The 27,905-nt window shown below is 36.4% G+C and overlaps 1 protein-coding gene across 1 annotated transcript in view; it reads right to left on the bottom strand.

Annotated features, from left to right (window-relative positions):
• LOC150084821 (fumarate hydratase, mitochondrial-like) overlaps positions 1–16,778 on the bottom strand; it is a 135,179-nt gene extending 118,401 nt beyond the window's left edge. Inside the window, exons 1-2 of the mRNA XM_090376627.1 lie at positions 16,493–16,778; positions 1,937–2,062 (exon numbers count right to left, since the gene is read on the bottom strand). Coding sequence (XP_090232753.1) covers positions 1,937–2,062; positions 16,493–16,621 — 255 coding nt within the window. The 5' untranslated portion in view covers positions 16,622–16,778. The remainder of the gene's footprint in view (positions 1–1,936; positions 2,063–16,492) is intronic.
• Positions 16,779–27,905: the final 11,127 nt, after the last annotated feature.

Genomic DNA, 27,905 nt, shown 5'->3' with positions numbered 1-27,905 from the left:
CAACAAAATGTGAATTACAGGGAGCAAAAAAATAATAGGTTCTATTTTACTGAAAGCTGATACACAGAAGGATACATAGAACTAGGAGCCACATTCAGTTATCTTCGCTTCTTATGATCTGAAGTTCTTAGATGTTTTTCCCACAACTGAATTTTGTTCTGAAACCTTTGATATGGCTATACAAATGATGAATAAACTGTCCTTAACCTTGTAATTAAAATTTTAAGTCACTGAGATGAGAACTGAAATCAATACAAAATGCATTCAATTCAACATCTAGGGTAGACTTTCTTTACATTTCTATAAGCATGAAAATCTTACTCCACAGATTATGAAATCTTAACACATTCTTTGATCAACCAATGCACTTCACCAAAGGTAAACAAGGTCTCAATATTCAGTACCTTTATTTGAATTGTTCAAATTAAAAAAATTATTTAAATTGATGATAAATCAAAGCTAACAACTTGATAAAACTGATACTTGTAATGGGGATATAGCATATATAAATTTTACAGATTTGGAATACCAAGTTTGGTGGTTAATAACCTACTAATGAATAATATGGATAACTCATTTGTGTCTGAATTCATAACAGTCAGTTCTTATTCTATTTTAAAATTTAAGCCTATTTTATTTCCAACCATAGAAGGTACACCATTTATTGACACACCATGAAGTTTATCAGAAGAAAAATTAAATTTAGCCACTGCTTCATTTCTTATGAAAGTGCTGAAATTATCAAATTATTTCAACACCTATGTTGAAATATAACTCTGTTCCTTCACTTAATTGCCACAATGGGCCAAAACAGCTTTGTGATAGGGGTGTAAATAACACACACATACAGTTTCTATCAAAACTTTTCTTTCTCGCACTGCCCAACAGTTCATCATTCAGACTTGATACGTTATTCACTATTCAACAGGGTTGCTAACTGAAGATATGTACTACTTAATGTGAAACTAATAAATCTCAAAAAATGTCATGATGTCATCTCGAATTTTTTAATGATTAGTGGATTCACCTCTTTTAGCAATGCTATCAATTAAAGATGAAATTAGTAGTTAACTCTAAATTTTGAATTCTATTGGACTATTCCCTTCTGTTATACAAAATATATTTTAAATATACAAAAAAATTTAACAGTGATGAATGCTTCTATTTTATTTAACATCTTACACACAACCTCGGTCAAATCAATTTATTGCCTAATATTGTTATAAATTGTCTGCAACTAAAAAAAAACCTACAAGAAAGAGACCACAAGTTTAAGCAAGAAAACTGAAAATATTTTCAGCTAGTCTTGTGGTGAAAAGTACAAAAGAAAACAATAAATAATGAAAATTAATCCACATATAACTATAGCAAGTCGTAAGGAAGTGTTATGGTTTCAAGATGACAACAAAGATTTAAACTGTTGTAGTAGGGTTTCAGGATCATCAGCAACTAAGGCCCTGTGTATATTGTCTGTACATTGTGTGTGTTCTGTGATCAATTTTCTATCTGGACAGAAAACCTGAGTTTTCGGGAGAAAAAAACCATGCTACCCTCGCCTGAGACCAACTAATTCAACCAAATTGTGAAAAAGACCCATAAAATTTTCTCCCATCATTGTGGGACTCAAACTCAGGTCTTTTCCATCCAGTGTGAAGAGTACAGTGATCCTACCAATTGCGCAACCCAAGAGAGTGAATTTTATAGCAACTTGAAAATGTTTTCCATTAGATGCCTTCAATACCTTTCTGTACGCATTATTAGTTATTCAAATTAGGAATATATAATAATAATCCAAATACTGTACAAAGAATTATCTATTTTTGAAATTTCAGCACTGCTTTCTTGAGACTCAATCAATATTAATCATCCAAGAAAAAAAAACACAATAAATGATAATTAAAATATTAATCAATTACAGCACATAGTGTTTACTTACTGGCATTCTTTCAGACTCTCCACCAATATTAAAGTTCATCATAGATCTCATAGTTTGAGCTCCATAATACCTATCTGCTGGAACACTAAGTTCTCCAAATGTATCATATTCGGTTCTAAATTCCTCCTGGAAGTTCCATATATTCATGAGAAATGTTATAATAACTTGTACAATTAATGAAATGTAAACTATGTAAATTATGTAAACTTTCTATGTTGGTTTAAGAAATTTATCAATAACATATCAGATATTTCAGAATTCCCACCTACTTCTACAAGAACAGATTCCTGTCCACTTAGTGAAGCACCAATACATGATTCAATAAACTGCATTATTATTACTACAATGAAAATACCACCTGATGATTTGTCTTCCAAATGCTATTTCATAAAGAATAATACAGGAAGCTTCTCAGCAGCTCTGTCATGAAAAATGTTTTGAGAATCAAAACAATTTATGTTTCTGAAAAGGGGGGGCACAAAATTAAGTTTCTGGGAGAATTAAATTCAAAATAAGGAAGGATGATCACAGGACTGATATGCAGAAGTTTGCCTTAAGCCAGTGGTTGGTTGACTGTTGGAACAAACTTCTATCTGTTGTTGTGGAGGTGAGTAGGTTGAATAAATTCAACGAAAAACTAGATAAACTATTGAAAGAGATGGACAGGTGATGTGGGAAGTTTTTTTTTTTTTGGCTGATGCTTTATAAGCTTGCTTTCTTACATCATTTGCCACTACTAATACTAAAAGCTGTTTTCATAAATAACTGAGTCAGCTGATGTTCAACATTGATAGAAAATATGTTAGCATTTTACTTATGTTGAATAAGGAGTAAAGATATTGGTTTCCATCACTGCCTGTTAAACTATACGGTACATACTGAAGAAATATAGTAATTCTTGAAAAACAGTAACAAAGTGGTTCTTTTAACAGCATGGTGCATAGGTAAATCAAAATGGAGAACAGCAAAAATCTAAGTACTTCAATCTGCAGAGAGTGAAAGTTGTCTTCTAATTTCTTGAAGGAAAATGGGTAAATCTAGGGGCTCACATCTGCTGAGCATGGGCTTGGCACACCCAGGGTACTGAGCTGGACATCATCATTCTTCTCTTTCTTGGTGATTCCCTTCTACTTCTCTATCTCTCTGTCTCTCGGAGTAAATCAGAAATTTTTGTTTTTGGCTGGTGCAGTATAAGCCTCAGGCTTCCTTGCACCATATGGCTAATAACAATAATACTGTAATAATAATAATAATAATAATCTCAAACTTTTGTGGTACCATCTGTACCAGTTCTTCAGTGGATGAATAGCTGTCATCATTACACTTCATTTTCACATAAACTCAGTTGCTGAAGAAGTGGTTCAAGAAGTACCACAAAATGTCTGACAGTTATCTGTATTCCTTAAAGAAATTAAAGGATTTCATAGATTTAAGTGCTTCGATTTTCATTAGCCTCCAAAATAATAGTTGCATTGCATCTTATTGCAGTAAAAATATAGGAGTGGTATTTGTGAGTGAAACAGGAAACTTAAGACAATGCCAATTTTTGTTCAAGTTCTACAATATGAAATGGCGCCTCCGTAGCCAGGTGGTAAGGAGCAGCAGTGCATAGCACACGCTTCTTGATTAGACCAGGGTTCGAGCCCGTCACCACTAAGTACGGAGGATGCGGAAAGGTCAGGGAATGACCACCGCATATCCCAGAGCAATATGGACTTAGTTGCTAATGCTCCTAAAAACCAAATAACATACATACAATATGAAATACTATTATTATTACAGAACATGTTCAGGACAATAAAAATTTTTTTAAAAATTAACCACTGAATGATACATAGCAGAAATTGTCAATCTAGCCCAGTAAGGGTTTTTTTTTATGTGGCCTGTGGATATTTTTTTATTGAGATCTTTATGAAATTATAAACTTGCATTTTTTTCCACTGGAAACGGCAATATTTTATCTTTAAAATTCTTTTTAGTATTAGTTTTAGTGGTGGCAAATGATACAAGAAAGCAAGCTTATATGGCACCAACAAAATAAAAAATAAAAAAAAAGTTAGAACATCATCTGTCCATCCCCTCCAATAGTTTGTCTAGTTCTTTCTTGAATTTATTCATACTACCCACTTAGGAATTAATAACCCAAAAATAACTTATGCATAAAATGCTGGAAGAAGGAAAACTGGGGAGTTACAATACAGGCAGATGTGAATTTTTTTGTGCAGACACTTGCTCAGAGAGATAAGGAAGTTATTAAAGGTGTAGACTAAAATTTTGAATAAATTTTCAGTTTAGTTCCATTATATTTAGATTAGTATTTCTTCTTATAATCTACTCTCTCACTGAGAATTTTTTTTTCCTGCACCAATCTTTCCTCATGTGTGTCCAGCTGGTTGGTTTCTGTTTTTCTGGCACAAAAAAAACTGAGGCTATAGTGTGCCAGAGCCATTCCATAAAAGAGATAAAAAGGATTTTTAGTAACCTTTCGAAAAGGTTACTGCCTCGAGATATATACATAAATGCAAAAATTGAATAAATTATGGTGCACTCAGACTAAAAATATATACATAAAATTATACATATTTTTTAAAAATTAATAATTTGTAGATATTTAAAAACATCTGACATATGGTCATTGTCTGATAAAATGTGACAGTGTGTGAGGTCATCTGTCCCCAGCAGGAACAAGTGCGTAAGATGACTGTGTCCTATGCAGAGTTGAGCAAGAACAACTTCCTCACTATGATTCCTGTGCAGACTAGACTACCATAATTTAATTACAGATTTTATTTGGCATAATTTATTTGTTGTCTCTCTATGCCATAATTCTTGCCATTGGGTACAGCTTGTTGTGTATTATTTGCCTGTAGTCTGTATAGGGGACTGACAGGCAGTGATTATTAATGGGAGTTGCTGATTTGGCTGCAGTGTCAGCCAAATCATTTCCCCTAATCCCAATGTGGGCAGGAATCCAGCAGAAGTGAATATCAAACTTGTATTCATAAAGAGAATGTATCTTCTGCTGAACCTGACAAACTGGATGGGAACTGTGACTCAAAGATAATAAAGCCTACAATATGCCAAAAGAATCAGAATATTTTATAGACCTTTGGTACTGACAAGTTCTGATATGGTACGAGGCTAACTCTATAGCATGCAACTCTGCAGTATATGTGCTGGATTCGGGAAGGATTTTCTGAGATATAGTAGTGTCTGGAAAGACAACAGCAGATCCTTCACATGATTTCGACTTTGAGCCATCTGTGTAAACTGGCAGGAAATTTTAGTGTTCAGCTCGATGTGCTGAATAGAGCTACAGGTAGACAGATGGAGTATCAGACTTTACCCAGTTTTTAAAGGAAAAGTTGCATGATGGAATATGAGCATGTCAGAGTGGAAGGGTTTGCTTTGGTGTTTGGGCAACCTTGTCATGATGTTAAATTGATATCATTGATAGAGTCCCGACTAATTGCATCATTGATAGAGTCCCGACTAATTGCAGTGACGTCAAACTCTGACAGATATTGAAAGGCATTCCAGTCAGCCTGATCAATCTTCCACCACAGTAATCTAATTGTTATTGTTGTTGTGATATTTTCTGGTGCAAGGGCTACGTAGGCCATATTGCACCACCAAAATCAATTGACTTTACATATAAAAACTGCTGGAGCAGCAGTTAGAAATGGTCGTACATTTCAGTGTTATGTTTAACATCAACCGTGAAGTTAAACTCTCTGAGTAACCCTTGGATGCAAATACTGAAAGGAAGATTGGCAGTTTGACAGGCAGTGTACAAATTTTTCCAACATGGCTCACAAACAGATGTCCAGTAGGATGGTCTGACATGAATTTCAGTTTTAAAGCATACTTTAGAGACTACTTCCAGCAAAGCAACAAATGCCAGAATGGAAGGGTCTGCTTTGGTGTTTGGGCAACTTGTCTAGCGTGATGTTAAACTCTCTGAGTAGCTCTTGGATGCAAATACTGAATGGAAGATTGGTAGTTTGACAGGCTTTGTACAAATTTTCCCAATGTGACTCAAAAATGGATGTCCAGTAGGATGGTCTGGCAGGGATTTCAATTTTAAAGCATACTTTAGAGACAACTACTTCTGTCGAAGCAACTCAGGTGGTTCATTTTCTTCCACATAGAGGCTTTGGACAGGAGACGTTTGAAATGCTCCAGTAGTGACACAGATATCCTGATGAATAACAGAGTCCAGCCATCGAAGTACACTGTCTCTGGCTGAAGCGTATACCTGAGACCTGTAATCTAGTTTGAGTCCTACAAATGCACAGTACATGAGTAGTAAGGTATATCGGTCCATACCCCAACACACAGAGGAGAGAGAGAGAGAGAGAGAGAACGAAGAATATTTAGTCCTCTCATGCACTTTGTATGGAGTTGATAGATATGTTGTAGAAAGGTCAACTTTTTATCAAATACGAGTCCCAAGAATTTCATGCCTGACACTACTGGAATAGCATTTTATTCAAGTCTTAATTCAGGTTTCAGGATGAAGATTATGCTTATGATAAAAGTGCATGCCAACGGTCTTCTGAGAGGAAAGAAGCTGAATCCATTAGCAAGTGCCTAGGAATTAAGGCAATCATTGGCTTGTTGCAGTTGTCTTTCAATAACCCTCACGTTGCATAACCGAGAAAGTGTGCTAAAGTCATCAACATAGAGAACACTCTTTACAATCGGAGGAAATTGTTCTGTGTGGAATTTACTATGATGGCGAAAAGTGTGACACAATACAGATCCTTGTGGTACTCTTTCCTCTTGGTAAAAGGGAAAAGAGAGTGAATATCCCATACAAACTTGGAAAGACCGATTGGTTAAAAGTTTTTAATAAAAACAGGGAGATGCCCTCTAAGAACTGAGGCTATGCAAATTTTTTAACATGGAAATCTCCAAGTTCTCTCATATGCTTTCTCCATATCAGAGTACAGACACAAGATGTTCATGTCTTAGAAAAGCATCCCGGATGGATGTTTCCAATCTAATAAGCCGGTCCAGAGTGGAACTGTTCCTTCAGAAGCTGTGCTGGATGCTAGAGAGGCCATTTGATTTTAAATACCATATTAAACGAAAATTAACCATTCTCTCCAGGATTTTGCACAGACAGCTAGTCAGAGCAATAGAATGAACAATAATTTGTAGGGATTGTAGGATCCTTTCCTGACTTTGCATAGGCAAAAATGGTTGCCACGCACCAGGTATCTGAAAACTGCTCTTCAAAGATTCCGTTATATAGAAGAGACAGGTGATACACAGATTTTAGCAAAAGGTGTTTAATCATTTCATAATGGATGCCATCTGGTCCAACAGCACTTACCTTAGAAAGAGTGAGAGCTCTTTTTAGTTCCTGTATAGGGAATGGCCATTTATAGGAATAAAGGCCCTTTAATGTGAAATTAAGTGCCGTTTTTCACTTTTATGTTTCAGGGCCAGAAACTCTGGGGAACAAGAAGATATTGCAGATGTTTGAAAATGTTTCCCCAAGAGCATTGGCTAAAGCAGTTGGCTGTGCAATAGTGCATCCATTATATTTTCCTTTAATTTTCTGGATTTTATCTCAGACCACCTTAGTGCTGGTGGACCGGGTAATAAATGACATGAAATGAAATCCGCGATGCCTTTTGACTCTGACAGTGAATGTACCGCATGCTTTGGCTCATGCACATTTAAAAGCTATTAGACTGGCTGTGGTAGGATATCGTTCAAATATCCCCCAAGCTTCATCTTTAGCCTTTTTTTGCTGCTGTGCATTCTGAATTCCACCATGGTTTGGGAAAAAGTGGAAACTGGGTAGATGTTTTCTGAATGCAGTTGCTCGGATGATATTTTCTGTGCTGTATATGACTGCATCATTGATAGACTCCTGACTAACTGCAGTGACGTCAAACTCTGACAGATACTGAAAGGCATTCCAGTCAGCCTGATCAATCTTCCATGAGCAGGTCCATCCCCAGTTCTGTCTTCACATACGATAGTAGTATTATGAATGATGGGTTTTCTTTAGCCTTTAAATGTGTCTCCTGCAAGCAAAAGCAGACTGGCTCATGCTTATGCAGCCTTTATGCCATCAGTATTTTGCCAGAATTCATGACAATTCCACTGTAGGAATTTAGCCATTATTTGGGCTTGGTGGGGTCCATAAGGCAGCGTCAGAAGTGTTGAGGGCTTACTTTTCTCAGTCTCTTTTGGGTATGGACACTGTCCTGTGTCCATTTCCTCCTCCGCAGAGTTTCAAGACTGCTTCGTCAGGTATCTCCTGCTCTTCAACATCCATTTTTTCTTGAGAACTAGGATTTATGTCAGGTTTCTTATTCTTTTCTCTGGAAATTTCTTTTGTTACTGGTGGAGCATTAGGAGGTATGGATACAGGAGTGGCAGCTGATTAATCCTTCTGTGTGGATTTTATTGAACTTAGTAGGTAGCGTGCAATGGGAGTGAATGACTCTTGATAGTATGGTCATTTCGGTCTGAGTTCCAATGGAACATTTCCCTGCTACCTTCTGAGCGCAGATTTATTTATTTGCATTCATAGATTTCACTGCTTTTCTTGCCTCCTGATATGATATGTTCAGCTGTGCCTTAAGTCTTTGTATTTCTTTTTCTTTTTTCCACCTCTGGTATGCTCGTGAGTATGCAGGGTGTTCTCCTTGGCAGTTAATGCAAGTGGGTTTTGTGGTTGAACATGATGTAGTTTCGTGGTCCTTTGCAGTACATCGAACACGTGCAATGGCTCACAACAGGCCATTTGCAAGTGTCCATATTTCTGGCACTTAAAGCACCTTAATGGATTTGGGACATATGGATGCACTGGACAGTTGATATAACCAGCTTTGATCTCATTAGGAGACTATAATGAATTAAAGGTCAGGATGATTTTTCTAGTGGGAAAAGTTTCCCATCCCTACGCATGAAGATTCGTTTCACAGCTGTCACTCCTTGGGTTTTAATTCAGAACATATTTCCTCTTCTGACACTTCCATGAGATCCCCTTCGGCGATGACGGCATGGGACGAGTTAAGTGTCTTATGGGGGCTAACTGTGATGGCATCCCCCCCCCAAACAGCTGTGGGTCAGATGAACTTTTCTGAATGTCTGTCACTTCTAGTCTCTAAAAGGCTGTCTCCTGACCAAAGCCATTTTACTGATTTAGGAGAGCCTGATAACTAGGGCTCACAATACTGGTCAAAATCTTAATAACGGTATTTCGGTATTTTTAATTTATGAAACCGGATACCGGTATTAATACCAACATTTCAAAAAAAAAAAACATTTTTTGCAATAAATTTTATAAAGTAAGGAAAAAACAAGTAATTACTTGAATTCACGTTTTAAATCAAACTTTCATTACAATAATAAATATTCAAGCAAAAATTATTAAACATACTGAAAACAAAAAAAATAAATAAATAAAAAAATAAGCATCCCCACCACCTGTACAAATAAAGTGAAACTCAATAGTGTTATGGTTTAAACTAATTTTGGTACATATTTAATTAGCGACAAAAAAACGTCCTTTTGGATTCTGTGCTGGTTGGTGCTTTGTACTGAGACAATCGTAGACGAGTTGCAGTTTAACCCCCCCCCTTATTTCCTCATCTTCAAAAAATCTTATTTCCTTTTTATCAAAAAAAAAATATATATTTCCTTTTTGACTTTCTATGGCACTATATCTGTATTAACGAAAGAAAAGGACTAACGGTTAAGCTTGGTGAGGAAACCAAATCTAAGTTATGGGGTGGGGGTTATTTATTTATTTATTAATTTTTATTTCCCTGTACCTTAGTATCGCTGTCAGCAACCATTGCTATGATTTTCATACAGCAGCTCCCCTCAAGCACTAAGCCCCCACAAGTTACCCAACTACGTTAAAAAATTAGAATTTCCAGGAGCTGAGGGATATTCCCCCCCCCCCCACACACAAGTATATATATTATATGTGAGGTGTCAGTTTCTCAAGGGCAATGACAAATACAAAACAAAAGTTATTTATCATACAAATCTACTTACAATACATAACTGGTGTTCATTTACATCTAATCTATTCATGTTTTTCATTTCCATAAAATGCTATCATTTCCATTTCCATCAATTCTCTTCGCAACAGCCATCCATAAGTCACTAACTTAATACTAACAATTCCATGTAATCTCTCTTAATTTAACAATATCAATTTTCTTTACAACTTCAACCAATAAACCAACTCAATACTAAACATTTCCTTATTTTTCGTGTTTCTTCAACTTCAAACTTAATCTAAAATAATCTCCCACTTTATCTAAGTAACATTTCCAAAACAACAGTTCAGAAGACTTACCTTCCTTCTCTTTCATGGTGGGATTCCTTTGTGCAGGTTCCTTCCACGGAGTGCAGTGATGTTTCTTTCTTCTTAGTTTAACTCTGCATCTCTGCTGTATAGCTCTTCCAGTACTGTCTTATTTCAGGATTTCAAGAACGGTTCTCTGTTAATACTGAAGGAAATTATCAGTAGTAGAAGCCAGGGCACAATCTGACTGGCTTGTTTTTCAAATTCCGGATTAACTTCTAGCACAGGAACATACCCGGTGGAACCATTCGCTATATAGCTCGACACTCCCAGAACTGGACCCAAACTGAACCCAGAACTACCACTGGAAGTCTGCAACCCCTCCGAACAACAACCGCAAACCCCTCTTTCGGTGCGAGCACCTTATTTATTTCCTTCTCATTTATTTATTTATTGAATTGATTGCAAGTTACAATCGCCCCTTGTACTACTTTTTTATACACAAGCTTATGTGCAAACCCCAGAAGGGTTTGTACGTTACGTATCTCCTCCTATCTAATTTAAACCTGACTCAATCACTGTGTTATTCTTTAACCTCACTCTTCTTCCTTTGGTAGGAAATACAGAATATTTTTCCCACACAATGAAACACTTTCATCTTTTACCTCAAGATCATCTGTTCACAGTACCTTTGAACTGCTCCATACTCCTCGACACCCTCTCCCAAAATGCACTAAGTGTTGCATCCTCAAGCAGCAGTGTAATAGAGCGATTAAACTATTGTTCAGAAGCTTTTAATTTTAACCCTTTCACAACTGCCATACCATTGTTCACCATATTCCTTAATTTCACTACCAGGCCTACTGCCACTAATGGGAATATTTCTGTAATGAAGTTTTCGTTATTCCTTAAGTGCTTTACTTCCACACACACTATACTTACTAAGAGAAATATATTTTGCAAGATTTTGTCTTAGTTTCATGACAGTTTCAGGTTTCCGTTGCATTTATACTGTGTGTATAACAATCCCTCCTTTGCAAATTCAGCAGTATTAATGGTTTATTTTTGTCAATTTTATAACATTTATGTGAATAAATCATGGATAATTATTTTCTAAATTAGTTTCTCTAAATTAATTTAGAGAAACTAATTTCTCTAAATTAGTTTCTCATGGATAATTATTTTCTAAATTAGTTTTTTTTTCTCTATTATTTTCTAATAGAGAAAATAAAAATTATCAGGATTCCAGTATTCGGTATCCCAGAATCTCAGTATTGTAAGCCCTACTGATAACCCTTCTCATAAAGAAGGGCAACATTTTTCCTATAGCTTTCTCACCTGTGGAGTGTATTATCAGCTAACAGGGAGTTGGACCTGATAAGGTTTCAGTTTTTTGTCTTTATGCTGAAGTGACATCAGCAAGATCAACTTCTAATTTTTCGGATAGGGACCATGCTGAGGCCCCAGAAGAAAGAACTTTATCAGAATTCATGGGCTTTTTGAATTTATTCAGTGCCAGGGCTCTCCACCCACCACAGAGCTCAAAGGAACACTCACTATCCAGCAAGTAATAAATGCACTCAGGAGTGGGACACCAGGGCTAACCAGACACTATATCTGAACCGCCACCAGCCTACATACCTGCCAAGTGGTGGGTTCATCCATTAATGAGAGGGGTGACGGCGTCATGTTGTCCAGGGAACCATGTATCCTATGAATTCTGTCCTTTCAGTGTAAATCAGTAGTATCTAATTAGATGTCAGATACAAATGTGGAAAAGAAATACTATTTTTGTCACAATATACAAATTGATATATTTATAAAAGTTACTTTATATACATTCTTTCTCTTTTCCCCCAATAAGCATTCTACTTGTTGGGAAAAAGGAAGACAAAAAAAGTCTTGTTATAGACTTTTATCACAAGTTTATCCATGTCTGAAATTAACAAAAAATATTAAAATATGCAGTTGTGTGTTAAAGTGAATGGGAAGCTGTGCCACCTACAGAGGTGCTATGATTACCTGAAATATACTGTAAAAAGATTATAGACAGAGTGAGCTTTTGTTGGGATGGAAATGCTCCCTTACTGAGACCCTACTCCTTGGACCTGGAAATTTTAAACTTTTGAAGTTTAACAGATTTAAGAAAAATGAGCCTGCAGTTTGTGTCAAGATTGCAGCTATACAGTCATTTACCATCAATTGACACTAAATGCTCAGCATCAATTGATGTTGCAATATCATACGTAATTACAGTTTTGTTTTATATAAAATAAGATTAAATTTTACTAGCTTGGATTGTGAAATACTTACTTTTGAGTGAACCTTCTTTCAATGCGCTCCAGGCAGTTTTCAGATGGGAGTAACTTGCGTTTGTGGATTGACAAAAAAGCGACAGAGCAAACTAAGCCATAAGTAAATGCATTACAGGTGCTCTGAACAACCAACTATCATATACTAGGCTGAATGCACCGGTTATCATCCAATCACCAAAGTTAAGCAGCATTAGGCCCAGTTAGTAATTGGGAAGGTAACCACCTGAAAATACCCGGTGTAGTTGACTCTTTGCCCTCCTTTCTTTTTAATTGGTAAGGTAATAAAGTGCAAATCTGTGCTTTACACCTTTACTTTTATAGCCTGTGGATAATATTCCTCCTATTTGCGCTTATTAGAATTGCAGTTAATAGAATCAAAATTCAATTCATAAAAATGACAGTGACCAGCACTTACTACATATCATATAGTGAATGGTATTTTGTTATGGAGTGTCCATAGTAAAGTGATTTGATCATACAGCGAACCAATCATAAAGTGGGGTTCACTGTAGTGAGTACTGTAAGCCATATAGCGCACGTACACATGCAATGCATCCGTGGATTGACAAAATCGCCAAGAAAATGCAACATGAAATGATTCAATCTTCCCACCATTATACTACTCTGTACCAGGCATGAACAACACAAGACCCAATCAGTATCCCTCCTGACTGCATCATGCTATTTCTTTCGTCATTGTCCACCACAATTCAAAAAAAATTTCAACGGAAACAAATTTATAATTCAACATGTCGAAGACTGATAGTGAGCCTTGTAAGGCATATACATGCAATGTGACCACCTCCATCAAGTACAAAGGAGAAATCTAAGCTATTTCGACAGCATGCGATGGAGTTGAACAAAGAAGCCCGAGAAGGTCCATCCACATCTTCAGAGGCTTACATCGCCCCAGAAACGTTAGAAATGAATTTGGAAGGAGTCGTGGAAGTTGATACTGCAAATGAAAACGATGAAGAGTTCTCAAAGCCCAGATGTAAATGAAAAGCAAAGAAGCCAAAACCAAATCCATCAAATTGTTCAACACATAGTGCGCTTAATACACAGCAAGAGCAGCAACAGGATTTTAAGAAACACCAAAGCATCCATGCACAGTTTAAACGTACATTTCTGGATAATGATTTCGGGTCAATATATTCCGTGTGTGATAGGCTTTGGTTCAAAAACGATGTGAAGATTGTAGCAGCTCAAGATCATGCTCTTCTTCAAACAGCATTTCCAAACGCGAATGTAAGTCAAATGTCGGCCTGTAATAGCTGTCATGGCTCTCTCAAGAACAGTTATTCTGGCTCTATCGAAGTAAAATGGTTTAAAATATCATCTGATGCCACAGCGCTTGCCAAAACTAGATTTGGTAATGGAACGTCTTATATCTCTGAGGCTCCCATTCATGCAGATTTGTCACCTGTGGCATTCATACGGTTGGGATCCTTGGTCAAGTGATATGTGTTCGGCTAAAGAAGTTTCACTTAACTTCCACTATGTGTGTTTGGCACACACATCATTTTTTTTTTTTTTGGATTAAAACGAATTACATTGGTATATATCAAAAAATTTAGTTTTGCTGTTGTTATGCACTGTTTTTTTCCCACCCAAGGTTGATGGGATGCTCAGATAATTGAAATTATCTGGATTATTGAATTACATTGAATGCAATAGTATTTTGATTATGCATTTCTTTATAAAAGCAATTTTACACCATCTTTCTACATTGGAGGAAATAGCTTCTAATAATACTCCATATTCAACTGCATTTAAATGGAACATTTATGACCATGTCTCTAGCAGTGTTGGTTAAGTATGAAATTAATATACATAGCTCTTAAGAGAATAATACAGTTTAATTAATACATTTTTTTTTTGTTAGTTGTTGGCACATCAGCTTCTGCGGCCATAATGCACCTCCCAAAGTTTTTTTGCATTTTACTCTGATCCAAGCCCGAGGCGGGATCAAAACTTGTCAATCACTGCTTTCCCCGTTCTGACAGCCAATTACAAGGGGGCACCGTATATTGGAGTATGGCCCTGACATCATATAAAAATGACATGTAAAGTTATTAAGAACTTTACAATAACTTCACATGTCAAATGCATAATAAACAGATAAAAAAAATAGAGTATGTCATCATATTTTTGAAAGTTTGTGTTAGTAGTGGCATATGATACAAAGAAACAAGCTTATACAATATTAGCTCAAAAAATTAAATAAAAATAAATAAATAAAATGAACTGTCCACATCAATTTTTATCCCTTCTAATAATTGTCTAATCCTTCCTTAAATTTATTCAAAATATCCACTTCTACAATGTCAGATGGAAGTTTATTCCAACAATCAATTAATCTGCCTGAAAGCAAATTTTCACACATCTGTCTTGTAGCAGTCTTTTTCAATTTAAATTTATGCCATCAACAGTCAGTTTACTTAATCCATTTAAACTATGAGAAGATCAGCAAGAAAAGTGCCTTATGTGCCACTTCTTTAGTTGACAAGTGTATTTATTTACTATCAGTACTGATATTTATCAAATACCAATAACATAAGGAATTCCTTGAAACATATCTTTTTAAGATGTGAGATCTACTATTTCTACTGATTTTACAGATTCATAAAAAATAAAAATATAAAAGATTAATAAAAATACAAAAATAAATTTAATATATTTATAAAGTTGAAAATCAATAAGCATATATAATAATGAATTCAAACAAAACCATGTCACAATGTTACCTTCCCTTGATGTAATCAGGGGATAAAAATTAATATGATGTTAATACAAGTTTTATAAGAATGATAAGATAATTATATGCAGCAGTTATAAATTTGATGAAATATTTGCTATTGTTATTATCAAGTTAATGAAAGACCAATTACCTGTGCCTTGCTTGAAATGTTATTTAACAATTTTTCAATTTTGTAGAACTTTTTCCTCAAACTAAAGGAATCTTTAAAAGCCTTGCATTCAGTGTTGTCAGACATTTTACATTTAAAATTTCTTTCTCATAAGCAGGGAAAAGGCATATCACTAGTCTATCCAGATTGTCAAGTTACTTTCCAAGCCACTGACTGGAACCAACAAAAAAGGAAACATCCTGGTTCAAGTGAACTGTATCCTAACAGGATGACCACCATAGGTAAAATTCTCTATCTGAACCAAGCCACAATGCTTCCTAATTTCTGTAATAAGTGTTCCAACATTTTTTTACACACTATAAATTTCAATTCATACAGTGTGAAAAATGTCTAAAAAGTAATTGAAATTATTTTAATTCATATATAAAATTCTTCCATTACAGTTTGTTCTTTGGCTTTATTTTAAATATTATCAATGCCATTCAAAATAGCAAGTATTTTTTTTAAAGGCCCAGAAAATTTAATACTGTCCTTAATATCTAAAGGTTTTTTTTTGTTTGTTTTTTATATAAAAAATATGTAACCGTCCAATTTTAAAAAGGACATTAATTCATTTTTATATTAAAAAAAACTGTTGCATATATTAACATTCTAAAAAGTAATTTAAGCAGGGTTGGGTTTAAGGGATACCGCTGGAATCTATTGTATTTATCCTCGTTCAGTTTGTATGCAAGTTGGTGGAGAATACAAAATAAAAAAAGCTCTATATGAATGAGTGTGATTTTCACGGCAAAAAATTGATCTGGATTTATATGCGGCATATACGATACTATATTTTCTATCTTAATTAACCGTAACTCCTCTAAAATTACTGACGGTGCACCCCCCATTAGTTATGAGGGGGGCGAACGGAAGTGGTAACAAATAACTAGGATAAGAGTATTCAGAAAACAAATTGTACCCCGTTTTTTAAAGAATTATAATAAACTATGTAGCAAAACGGATCGTAATGAACTGATTATGCATGTGTTCTTTTATTATTTGTAATGAAATAATCTTTTGTTCGTAACAAGCGCATACTTACCTTACACACTGATGATATTTGTAAGTTTCTTTTCAACATTCTGCAGTGAGGCAAGAGGCCTAACGAGCTCCTCGTTAAGCCTACGAGACCTAGAGGAGCAAACCTCACTAAGATCCGTGGGACGGACATCGTTATCGCCACCCCAAATGTATACTTTAACCAATAAATCGCCAATGACGACTTGATAAGCAAGACCTTGAACTGGGTTTACTCTAAAATCCACTTATTTGGCTTCCTAATACACATTTTTTTCTATACAAAACTAAATAAATAAAACTTCACGAGCGCCCTCTATACCACAGAGTAATAAGATATCTTACTACTCTGTGCTCTATAGCGAAAGAGGACCATGCCGGATAATTTTCTCACATCGAATGGAAGAGGACCGGTGAAGATAACATATACACATCCACGATTCAAAATAATAAGTAAATTAATTAAAATTTTCAGAAATGCTTCAATTTAAAATCTACTAAGATAATAATGATAGTGCAGTACTTTCGGTTGCAGAAGTTGTAAATGTCCATTTCTTTTATAGAGTAATGCTCTTATACACTAGCACAGCTACCCTTTTTCGGGCTGGGAGGCAAAGAACATGTTCGGGTCCCTACGTAATTAATGAAAATTGCAAATACAGGAGACAGCCAAAGACGCCAGGCCCCTAAATGGCCCGGGCCCAGAGGCAATTGCCTTGCCTGACTACATGGTAGCTACGCGACTGCTATTATAGTATTTTCAGTAATAATAATAGAGACATGTGATGCAAGAAAGCAAGCGTATGAGCTTATGTAGCATCAGCCAAAAAAAATTCACACAATCATTCTCTGTAAAAGTTTATCCGGGTTCTCGTTGAATTTATTTAAGCTATCAACTTCCACAACGACAGGTGAAAGTTTGTTCCAGCAATTAACCACTCGCTGGCTAAAGGCAAATTTCCGCACATCTATTCTACAATATCCTTTCCTCAATTTGAATTTATACCCCCTTAGGTTCGTAATCTGAGAAAGCGAGAGAATTCCATCACAATTCAGCGTGCTCAACCCATTCAAGGCCTTATATACCTCAATCAGATCACCTCGCAGGTGCCTAGTCTCCAGCCGCTGCAATTTGTAGAACTTCAGCCTCGTTTGGTAAGAGTACCCTCTTCGTTCCCCCTCACCAATCTTGTTGCCCTTCTCTGTACACGCTCAAGCAAATCTACGTCCTTTCTAAAATGAGGCCTCCAGACCTGTATGCAATACTCAAAGCGTGACGACTTGATAAGCAAGACCTTGAACTGGGTTTACTCTAAAATCCACTTATTTGGCTTCCTAAATCACTTCATGCTAGAAAATCTGTCACTGCGGGCCTACAAGGTGGCAGGCATAAAACTAAACTACAGTATTATATTACAGTCACCTGGAAAGCTATTTTGAACTAGCCATGTGTATTGTGTCTGTAAATTGCGTGTATTCTCTGATCGATTTTCCTATTTTGTTGGAAAAAAAACCCCAGTTTTACCAGTTGTAAATACTTGCTATCTATGCCTAAAACCTACTAACTCAGCTACGGATTTAAAAATGTCCATAAAAATTCCTCGTATTATCAATGGGATTCGAATCCGGGCCTTTTCCGATCGGTGTGGGGGAAGACGGTGACGGATATCAAGGGGGAAGACGGTGACGGATATCAAGGGTAAAGTGGTTGGTTTGCTATTGTTTTTCAAGGTCACGTGAGGAACGTTCGACAATCTGGCTAGTGGGGACCCAGAACTTACACTGTCGCCCTACGTTTTGGTTACATAAGTTGAAAATGTCCACTTCTTTTTATAGCATGCATTGAAGGTAGTAGTAGTAGTAGTGGCATGCGATGCAAGAAAGCAAGTGTATGAGCTTATGCAGCATCAGCCAAAAAAAAATTACAAAACAATTCCCTCTAAATGTTTGTCCAGTTTCTCCTTAAATTTATTTAACCTATGAACTTCCACAACGACAGATGGAAGTTTGTTCCAGCAATTAACCACCCGCTGGCTAAAAGTATGCTTGATAAGTAGATTCCGTAGCCAGGGAAGTCGCGAGGTAGCATGGGCACCTGGGAGAAAACAGCCTCAATTTCCCTGCAGTTCATCTTTCCCATTATTTGCGTAATACTGCTCCAGAACTCCCCACACAACATCTGGATCAAGGGCAGAAAAACCTTATAAATCCCCTCGACGCAACTTTACTATAGCAATTTTAAAAAGAACTATCCAAATTTAAATATACTCAAGTATCAGTGACCTACCACCAACTTACACATAGTCTACATGAAATATTTCATTATTTCCCAAATTTCGGCTTCTGGTATCATTGCAGTATAGCCGAAATTTGGATTCATCCTACCCTATCACAGATTTCCAACAACAGCAGCAGGGCAGCGTTTACCACTAGGCAAAATGGGCACTTGCCTAGGGCCCGCAGAGAAGTATTTTTCATTACTGCATGAAATAAATAAATCCACCTGCTTTGACTTCTAAATTTAATTAAAAAATAAATACCAATAATAATACTTATTGCAACGCCAACGTCATATTTGGGCGGTATCTTTAGTCGATACTTTGGAGGCAGGGGGAAACGTACGCGACAGCTCAGTAGTGCACTGTGCATAATTATACATTGTTTTTCACGAACCACTAGTATATGGTGAGTGGAGGAAGGAGGCAGGAGAAAACGTTTGTCTACACTTAACCTACGCATACAGTTGCAGGCGAACCGCTATCGGTAAATCAAAACACATCTAAGCACTCGAATATTGATGGTAATAAGTTTTACTTCCAACACATGAGAATTCCTCACAAATTTTTTGTCACTTGTATGAAAATAATTTTTTTTTCTTTATAATTATAAATGATAAGATGTACTTACATTTTGCTTTTTTGATAATAGCTATGTTTTTCATTGTAAAATTGTTTAATTTTCTGTTTAAACAAAAATATATTTTAAAATATGGTATACATATATGAAACATTTTTCTAACTACAGTATATTAAATATTCCTTACTCTTATATAGCTTTTTTACTATATTTTTGTTTAAACCAGAATTTATGTTAAGCTACATTTGATTTTTTGATTGTATTTACTTCATTTGAAAAACATTAACATTTTAAATAAATAAATCGTAATACATTATTTTATTTCGTATTTATTAAATTATTGTTATTGTATTGTTAAAATATAAATTTGTAACTTTCTTTAAATATAATTATAATTTTAAATACTATTTACAGATACCTTTAATAATGATTTACAAACAACCCATTGAATATTTTTGGGAGGCAACTAGAGGGAGTAATACTCTTGATTTGATTATCAGTAGAGATTCTTCATGCATTAAGAATCTGCAGATAGAGGAACCACTAGGTGGCAGTGATCACAGTGTGCTGAACTGAGATTTACTCAAACAGCTAACTACCATCAGGGGTAAAGGGAAGGGTTATTGCTTTCGTAAAGGCGACTACGATGGTCTGAGACAGTATTTAAATTCTATACAGTGGGACCAACTGATGATGTTACCAACAGCAAATTCAAAATGGGAAGCATTCAAATAACTTATCTTGGAAGCTACTAGACTTTACATACCAACTAAGAAATATTGTTCAAGGTTTAGGCCTAAATGGATGTCAGATGAAGTAATGAGACATATGGCAGAGAATAAAAATGCTTGGGATACATACAGGGTGATTCACTACCAGTGCGACAAACTTGCAGGAGGTGTCAGGGGTACAAAGACGAATCGGAATCACATAGCATTGCAGGGTCCGAAATGCCTTCGTCATGCGGTAGAGGACGTTGAACGGGAGGTCGCGTGAACAGCGATCCCGCTGGAAGTCAGCATTTGCGAACCGTTTCTGTTGAACAAACCAAGTAGCAAAAGTCCTCCGGAGTGGATAATCCACAGGCTCCAATGGTTGGATGCGTTGCAGATGGTATGAAATCATTTGGTTTGTTGACAGTATTCTCCATACAGTGGATTGGGAAATACCCAATCGTTGGCCTGTCGCACGAGTACTCGTACTCGGATTGCCTTCTGAAAGACGTAGGACATTCTCCTTATTGTCTGGCGTCCTCGTCGTTCGCTCTCGATTCATGGTACCTCTCGTGAACCAACCAGTCTCACCTTACCGTCTGTGCACACGTGCGAAAATCTTATGATGAGGAGCACGCCTGTGCGGGAACGTTCCTGGTACAAGCGCAGAGCGGCGCGCCCGTTACAGTCCGCAGCTCCATACGCGAGGTGCATGTCGGCCAGTTCAAAGTTTGAATACTCGTCCATCCTACTGCCTCGGGAACAGGATGGACTGACTTCCAGCGATCCCGCTGAATTCCAGCGGGATCGCTGTTCCCGCGACTTTCCGTTCAACGTCCTCAACCGCATGACGAAGGCATTTCGGACCCTGCAATGCTATGTGATTCCGATTCGTCTTTATGCCCCCTACACCTCCTGCAAGTTTGTCGCACTGGTAGTGAATCACCCTGTATATAAATTAACACGTCACACAGGAGCCTATGATAGATATAAGTTGATCTGTAACCAAGTTACAAAGGAGGTTAGGCAGGCGAAAGCAGATTACGAGAAATCTTTGGCAAGGGATGAAAAGAAAAACAGCAAAAAGTTCTTTACTTATGTAAGCTCTAGAAGGAAGGGGATGAATCAGATTGGTTCACTTGATATCGATGGTTCAACTGTTGATGATCCTGCTCAGGTAGCTAACAAACTAAATGAATATTTTGCATCGACATTCACACATGAGGAGTTATTCAGCGAGGGGAATGCCAGAGTTGCATTCAACGCTGGCAGTAAGCTTGATAATCTTGTAATAACTGAGAGTAAAGTGCAGGAGAAATCGTTGAAGATAAACACAAGAAAGGCACCTGGGGTGAATGGGATCTATCCAATTATATTAAAGGAGGCATCAAAGGAAATAAGCAAATCCTAAGCCAGAATTATGAGAGCTTCCTTGGACTCAGGGGAGGTACCCATAGACTGGAAATGTGCAAATGTGACCCCAATTCACAAAGGAGGATCAAAGGCTGACAAAAGTAATTACAGACCTGTGAGTTTAACTTCTGTTCCAAGAAAATTAATGGAGGCACTGGTTAAAGAAGCACTGCAGGATCATCTAGACAAGACTTCAGTTATAGCTCGGACACAGCATGGTTTTGTTAAGGGGAAGTCTTGCCTGACCAATTTGATTGGATACTATGATGCAGTCACAAAAGAACTGGATGCAGGGAATAACTTTGATATTATATATTTGGATCTTACAAAGGCTTTTGATACTGTTGCACATGGAAGACTGCTGCACAAATTGGAGCAGTGTAGCATTGGAGGCAAATTACTGCTATGGATAAAGGGGTGGTTGAGGGGGAGAAGACAGAGTGGTAATCAATGGACACTTCTCATCGTGGACTAATGTTATCAGTGGAGTCCCTCAGGGTTCAGTGTTGGGTCCATTATTGTTTTCTGTATTTATAAATAATATTGATGATGGTATAGCAAGCTTCATGTCCAAGTTTGCAGACGATACATAATTTGGCAGGGTTGTTAAGTACACTACTGACACTATGCTGCTGCAACAGGATCTGGAAAGGTTCAGCAGATGGGCTGAGAGGTGGCAAATGAATTTTAACATTGACAAATGTAAAATACTACATACGGGAAACAACAACCCCAGAGCAACGTATCAACTCTGTGGTACCACACTGACAGTGGTAGAGAATCAAAAGGACCTGGAGATAATTGTGCAGGCAGATATGAAGTTCTCTGAGCAGTGCAGACGGGCTGCAAGAGTAGCTCATGGTGTCTTATAAATGATATACAGGAATTTTTCTAGCAGGGATAAGGAGGTGATTATTCCCTTGTATAAGGCAATGGTCAGGCCACACCTTGAGTACTGTATACAGGACCAGAGGCCTCATTTCAAGAAGGACGTAGAGCTGCTAGAACGAGTACAGAGAAGAGCAACAAGGTTATTGAATGGAAAAAAGGGTTGCTCTTAAGAAGAAAGTCTTAAGTTTTGCAAATTACAGTGTCTGGAGACTAGGCACCGGCGAGGTGATCTGATAGAGGTGTATAAAGCCTTGAATGGTTTGAGCTTACTCAATGCTAATGGGATTCTGCCTCTTGCTCAGAATAATCAACTGAGAGGGCATAAATTCATATTGAGAAAAGACAGATGTAGGATAGATGTCCGGAAATTTGCCTTTAGCCAGCGGGTAGTTGGTTTGTGGAACAGACATCCATCCCTTGTCGTGGAAGTTGATAGTCTAAATAAGTTTAAGGCTCAGCTGGACAGGTATTTTGAACGAACAGAGGGGTGAAGTGAAAATTTTTTTTTTTTTTTTCTGGCTGATGCTGCATAAGGTTGCTTTGTTGCATCAAATGCCTCTACTAATGCTAATGCTAATGTGAAAAAAGGAAAAGAAAATAAAGAAGAGAGCTCTAACAAAAGAAAATGAAATCAACACTATCCTCTTTTTTGATAAAATCCGGAAAAAATAATGCTGATGAGCCAAAGGTCAATGATTCTAATATTTTTGTAAATGTCAATGTCAGTAATACTGACTGTCTTTCAAACACAAGTATTTCTAATACAGAAAATCAAATTATTGATGGTAAAGAAGAACTTACAGACAGTATTTCAGTTTTTCCAAGAGACATAGCTCTATGGCCTGACATAATAACTTCGGAAATGCAAAGCTATTATGTTAAACATAAACCTGAGGCAGTTTTCAGATCATTAGAATCCTCAAGAATAAAATATAAAGGCCGCCGTAGCCTAGTGGTCAGGTGCGCGGGTGTATAAGTACACGTGCCTTGAGTGACGGGGGTTCAAGCCCATGACTGCTGAATACGGTGCTGTTTCTTGTATTCTGTGTATCTTATAAACTTCTCTGACCGTTTGGTCGTCCTGGAGTATAAAGAGAAAATTTATTATTATTAAAGAAGGATCACGAATAATGCATACGTCGTTATTTAATAGAGTTAATAAGAACGGAGAATAATTTCCACGCGAATAGCTGGTTTATACTCAGACCAATAAAATGGCGTATTGTTACATTTGTAAACTATTTTCATGTAAAAAACTAAACTATCAAGAGGAACAAATGATTGGAAAAACAATTTACAAATATTATCAGAACACGAAAATTCTGTGATCATATTTCTTGGATACGTGTATTTATTTGTAGAAGTATAAGTCAAGGTTGTATTGATACAGCTCTAATCAAAGCACAAGAATCTGAACGACTATATTGGCGGGAAATTTTGAAACGTGTTGTTGCCACTAATAAGTATTTAGCATGTTATGCAGTGTTGCTAATTTAGTGTTTTCCTGCTAGTTTTAGCGGAATTGCTTCAGGTTTTGGCGGATTAAAATATGTAATAGCAGATAGCGGATTTTTTAGCGGAAAGAGTATAAATGTAAAAATTTAAAATATGTTTAGCATTTTATATATTTGGGTAATGTAATATTAAATTAAGAAATATTTATTTAACAATATAAATATTTCATAATTGAAATGTTTTATTGATATACATTGTAAACATAGAGGGATATCGTATTTCATAGTTTTGTTTCGTTTTGTTTTGTTTTTTATAAAGCGAAGAATCGGTTTTATATTATTCAGGGATTCCTCTGAGGAATTTTCCAACAATTTCAATACGTAGTTACACTCGCGGAAAAGACATGACCGTTGGGTCATAGCTTTAAATTGTCGAATCAAATCGAAAAATGTGGATACGATACGAGCTCAAAAGAGTTGAAAAGTATTGTAAAAATTATATTTTACCTGAAGTAGTGCTTCGCAAAATAGGTACACAAGAAGCATATAATGAGGAGGTATTGAATTTCGACTTTAATTTAGATTTTGAGATATTTATTTTAGATTAAAAAAAGAAAATAAATAACTATTTATATATAATATATATTTTTTTAAATCCTTACAAACAAATGAAGGCTAAATTAATGGGTGCCATAAAAAAATAAAAAATATATGCTTAAAAAAATAAAAAATATATGCTTAAAAAAATAAAAAAATATATGCTTAAAAAAGTTAGAAAAAATTTAATAAATAAAAAATTAGAGAAAATCAAAAATTCAATTGAAACATTCAAAATACAAAAAAATTTACCTTTCTAATTTATTTATTTCTAAAATAAGGTAATTAAATTATTTTTCTTTAGAAAATTTTCTTCTAAATAGAAATTCATCTAGGGCCCCTCCGTAGCCAGGTGGGAAGGAGCAGCAGTGCGTAGCACACGCTTCTTGATTAGACCGGGGTTCGAGCCCGTCACCACCAAATACGGAGGATGCGGAAAGGTCATTCAGGCAATGACCACCGCATATCCCCGAGCAATATGGCTTTAGTTGCTAATGCTCCTAAAAAAAAAAAAAAAAACTCATATAGATAACATTCTAATAGACTATCCTGTGTTCCAAATTGGTATTTTAATTTTCCTTTGGCATGTAACCAAGTGTTTTCAATATTTTGATTATGAGCACTTGAATCATATGGAGAAACAAAATTATAGCGATGAATAACCTCATCATGGGTATAATTAATGTCTCGGTAGAGATCTTTATATGCAGGCCATCCATCACTAGTATTCTTGTACCTGGCAATATTCTCTCTCTTATAATTGATAATAGAGTTGTTTTATCTCTATTTTCTACCGGAACTAAAAAAAAAACATCCTTTGGTAATTCTTTCGAATGCACCAAAAACCCATTGTGTTCCTATTAGTCGTTCTCTATTACATTTTCTTTTGAAAAATGCTGATTCATCAATTTCAACTTCGATAGGTATTCCATTTTCTGAAATCCCCCCTAGTTAACTATCTGAATCAATTATTGATATATCATTCATATCTCCCTCAGACGTTTGCATTTTTTAATAACAGTATTTTTATTGATATTTAAATCAAGAGCAATGTGATCTTGAGACCAATCTTGGGACCAGAAGTATAGAAATAATAAATTTTGAGATAACGATAATCTACTATCATCAAAAAAATATTTATGTTTAATACTCTTTGTTTTACGGCAAAGTTTCTTACAACCCCATCTAAACATATCGGTTTTACATTTACTTTTTGTAAGCCGCATTTCAAGATTGCATACTTCACAAAAAGCTGTACTTTGCAAAATGTGATTTTTCGCCAACCAAGAAATCAAGCGATCAATATTGCCACTGCATAAATTCAGCAACTCCGTTAAACAGCTTGACTTCTTCCACAGAATAAACTGCATTTGATATGCAATTTGGAAGTTTTTGTTTGGACATAATGTAGGGGTCTTAAAATTTTTTATGGCACTCATTAATAGGATTTAACCCAAATGAAAATTTCAAAAGTTGGTGGGTTAAGTGTTAAAAATAGCGGTTTTGAGCATTTGGCTAGCAGGAAGTATTATTGTCGGCAACACTAATCTTATGCCTTGGCTTTTCGTGGAAAGGATCAAACAACACAGTGGAAATTATATCGGCATATTAGAATATTTGGCTGAATTTGATCCTTTTCGCCGAAATCATTTAAATAATTATGTGAACTTAGGAAACGGAAGTGTACACTATTTATCATCCAATATCTGCGATGAATTATTACTTCGATTGGGGATCAAATTAGAAACAAAATAGTGGAAAAATTAAAAGAAGCAAAATTCTATTCAATAATAGTAGATTCTGCACCTGGCATAGCCCATGTAGATCAATTAACTATCATAGTTCGATGTGTTTTACATGATAAAGTAAATGAATGATTTCTTACCTTTATACCGATTACATCTCGTACAGCAAAAAGTTTAGTAGTAGTAGTAGTAGTAGTAGTGGCACATGATGCAAGAAAGCAAGTGTAGGAGCTTATGCAGCATCAGCCAAAAAAAAAAAAAAAAAATCACACCATTCCCTCCAAATGCCTGTCCAGTTCCTCCTTAAATTTATTTAACCTATCAACTTCCACAACGACAGATGGAAGTTTGTTCCAGCAATTAACCACCCGCTGGCTAAAGGCAAATTTCCGCACATCTTTTCTACATCTGTCCTTTTTTAATTTGAACTTATGTCCCCGTAGGTTCGTAATCTGAACAAGTGGAAGGATCCCATCAGAATTCAGCGTGCTCAACCCATTCAAGGCCTTATAGACCTCAATCAGATCACCGCGCAGGTGCCTAGTCTCCAGCCACTGCAATTTGCAGAACTTAAGCCTCTCTTGGTAAGAGTATCCCTTCATTCCCCTCACCAATCGTGTTGCTCTTCTCTGTACACGCTCAAGCAAATCTACATCCTTCATAAAATGAGGCCTCCAGACCTGTACGCAGTACTCAAGGCGTGGCCTGACCATTGCCTTATACAGAGGGACAATCACCTCCTTTTCCCTGCTAGCAAAATTCCTATATATCATTGACAAAACCCCATGACCTGCCCTAGCAGCCTGTCTGCATTGCTCAGAAAACTTCATATCTGACTGCACAATTACTCCCAGGTCTTTTTCATTTTCTACCACCTTAAGTGTAGTACCACACAGTTGGTACGTTTCTCTGGGGTTACTTCTACCCATATGCAGTACTTTGCATTTGTCAAGGTTGAACTTCAGTTGCCACTTCTTAGCCCATCTGCCCAAATTATCTAGATCCTGTTGCAGTAGCACACTGCCATTACTGTCATTAACAACCCTGCCAACCTTTGTATCATCTGCAAACTTCGACATTAAGCCTGATATACCTTCATCAATATCATTGATAAATACACAAAACAACAGTGGACCCAACACCGAACCCTGTGGGACTCCACTAATAACATTAGTCCACGAAGAGCAGCACCCATTGATTACCACCCTCTGTCTTCTCCCACTTAACCATCCTTTTATCCATTGTAGCAACTTACCCTTAATACCATTCTGCTCCAATTTGTACAGTAGTCTTCCATGCGCAACAGTGTCAAAAGCTTTCCTGAAATCCAAGTATATGATATCAAAATTATTTTTTGCATCCAGTTCCTTTGTGACCACATCATAATAACCAATCAAATTTGTCAGACAAGACTTTCCCTTAACAAACCCATGCTGTGTTTGAATTATTGCTGCAGCCTTGTCTAGATGATCCTGCAATGCATCTTTAACCAGTGACTCCATTATTTTACCCGGAACAGAAGTTAAACTAACTGGTCTGTAATTACTCGTGTCACCCTTCGATCCACCTTTGTGAATTGGGGACACATTTGCACATTTGCTCCAGTCCGTGGGAACCTCCCCTGAGACCAAGGATGCTCTCATAATTATGGCTAAGGGTTTGCTTAGTTGCTTTGCCGCCTTCTTTAAAATAACTGGATAGATCCCATCCACCCCAGGTGCCTTTCTTATGTTTAACTTCAACAATTTCTCCTCCACTTTTTTGTCAGT

This window comes from Mastigoproctus giganteus, chromosome 6, assembly GCF_048544385.1.
Source record: "Mastigoproctus giganteus isolate SK-2022 chromosome 6, ASM4854438v1, whole genome shotgun sequence".
Classification (NCBI taxonomy): Eukaryota; Metazoa; Arthropoda; class Arachnida; order Uropygi; family Thelyphonidae; genus Mastigoproctus; species Mastigoproctus giganteus.
Note: the sequence above shows the minus strand (reverse complement) of the source record. Positions and strands in the feature narration are given on the sequence as shown.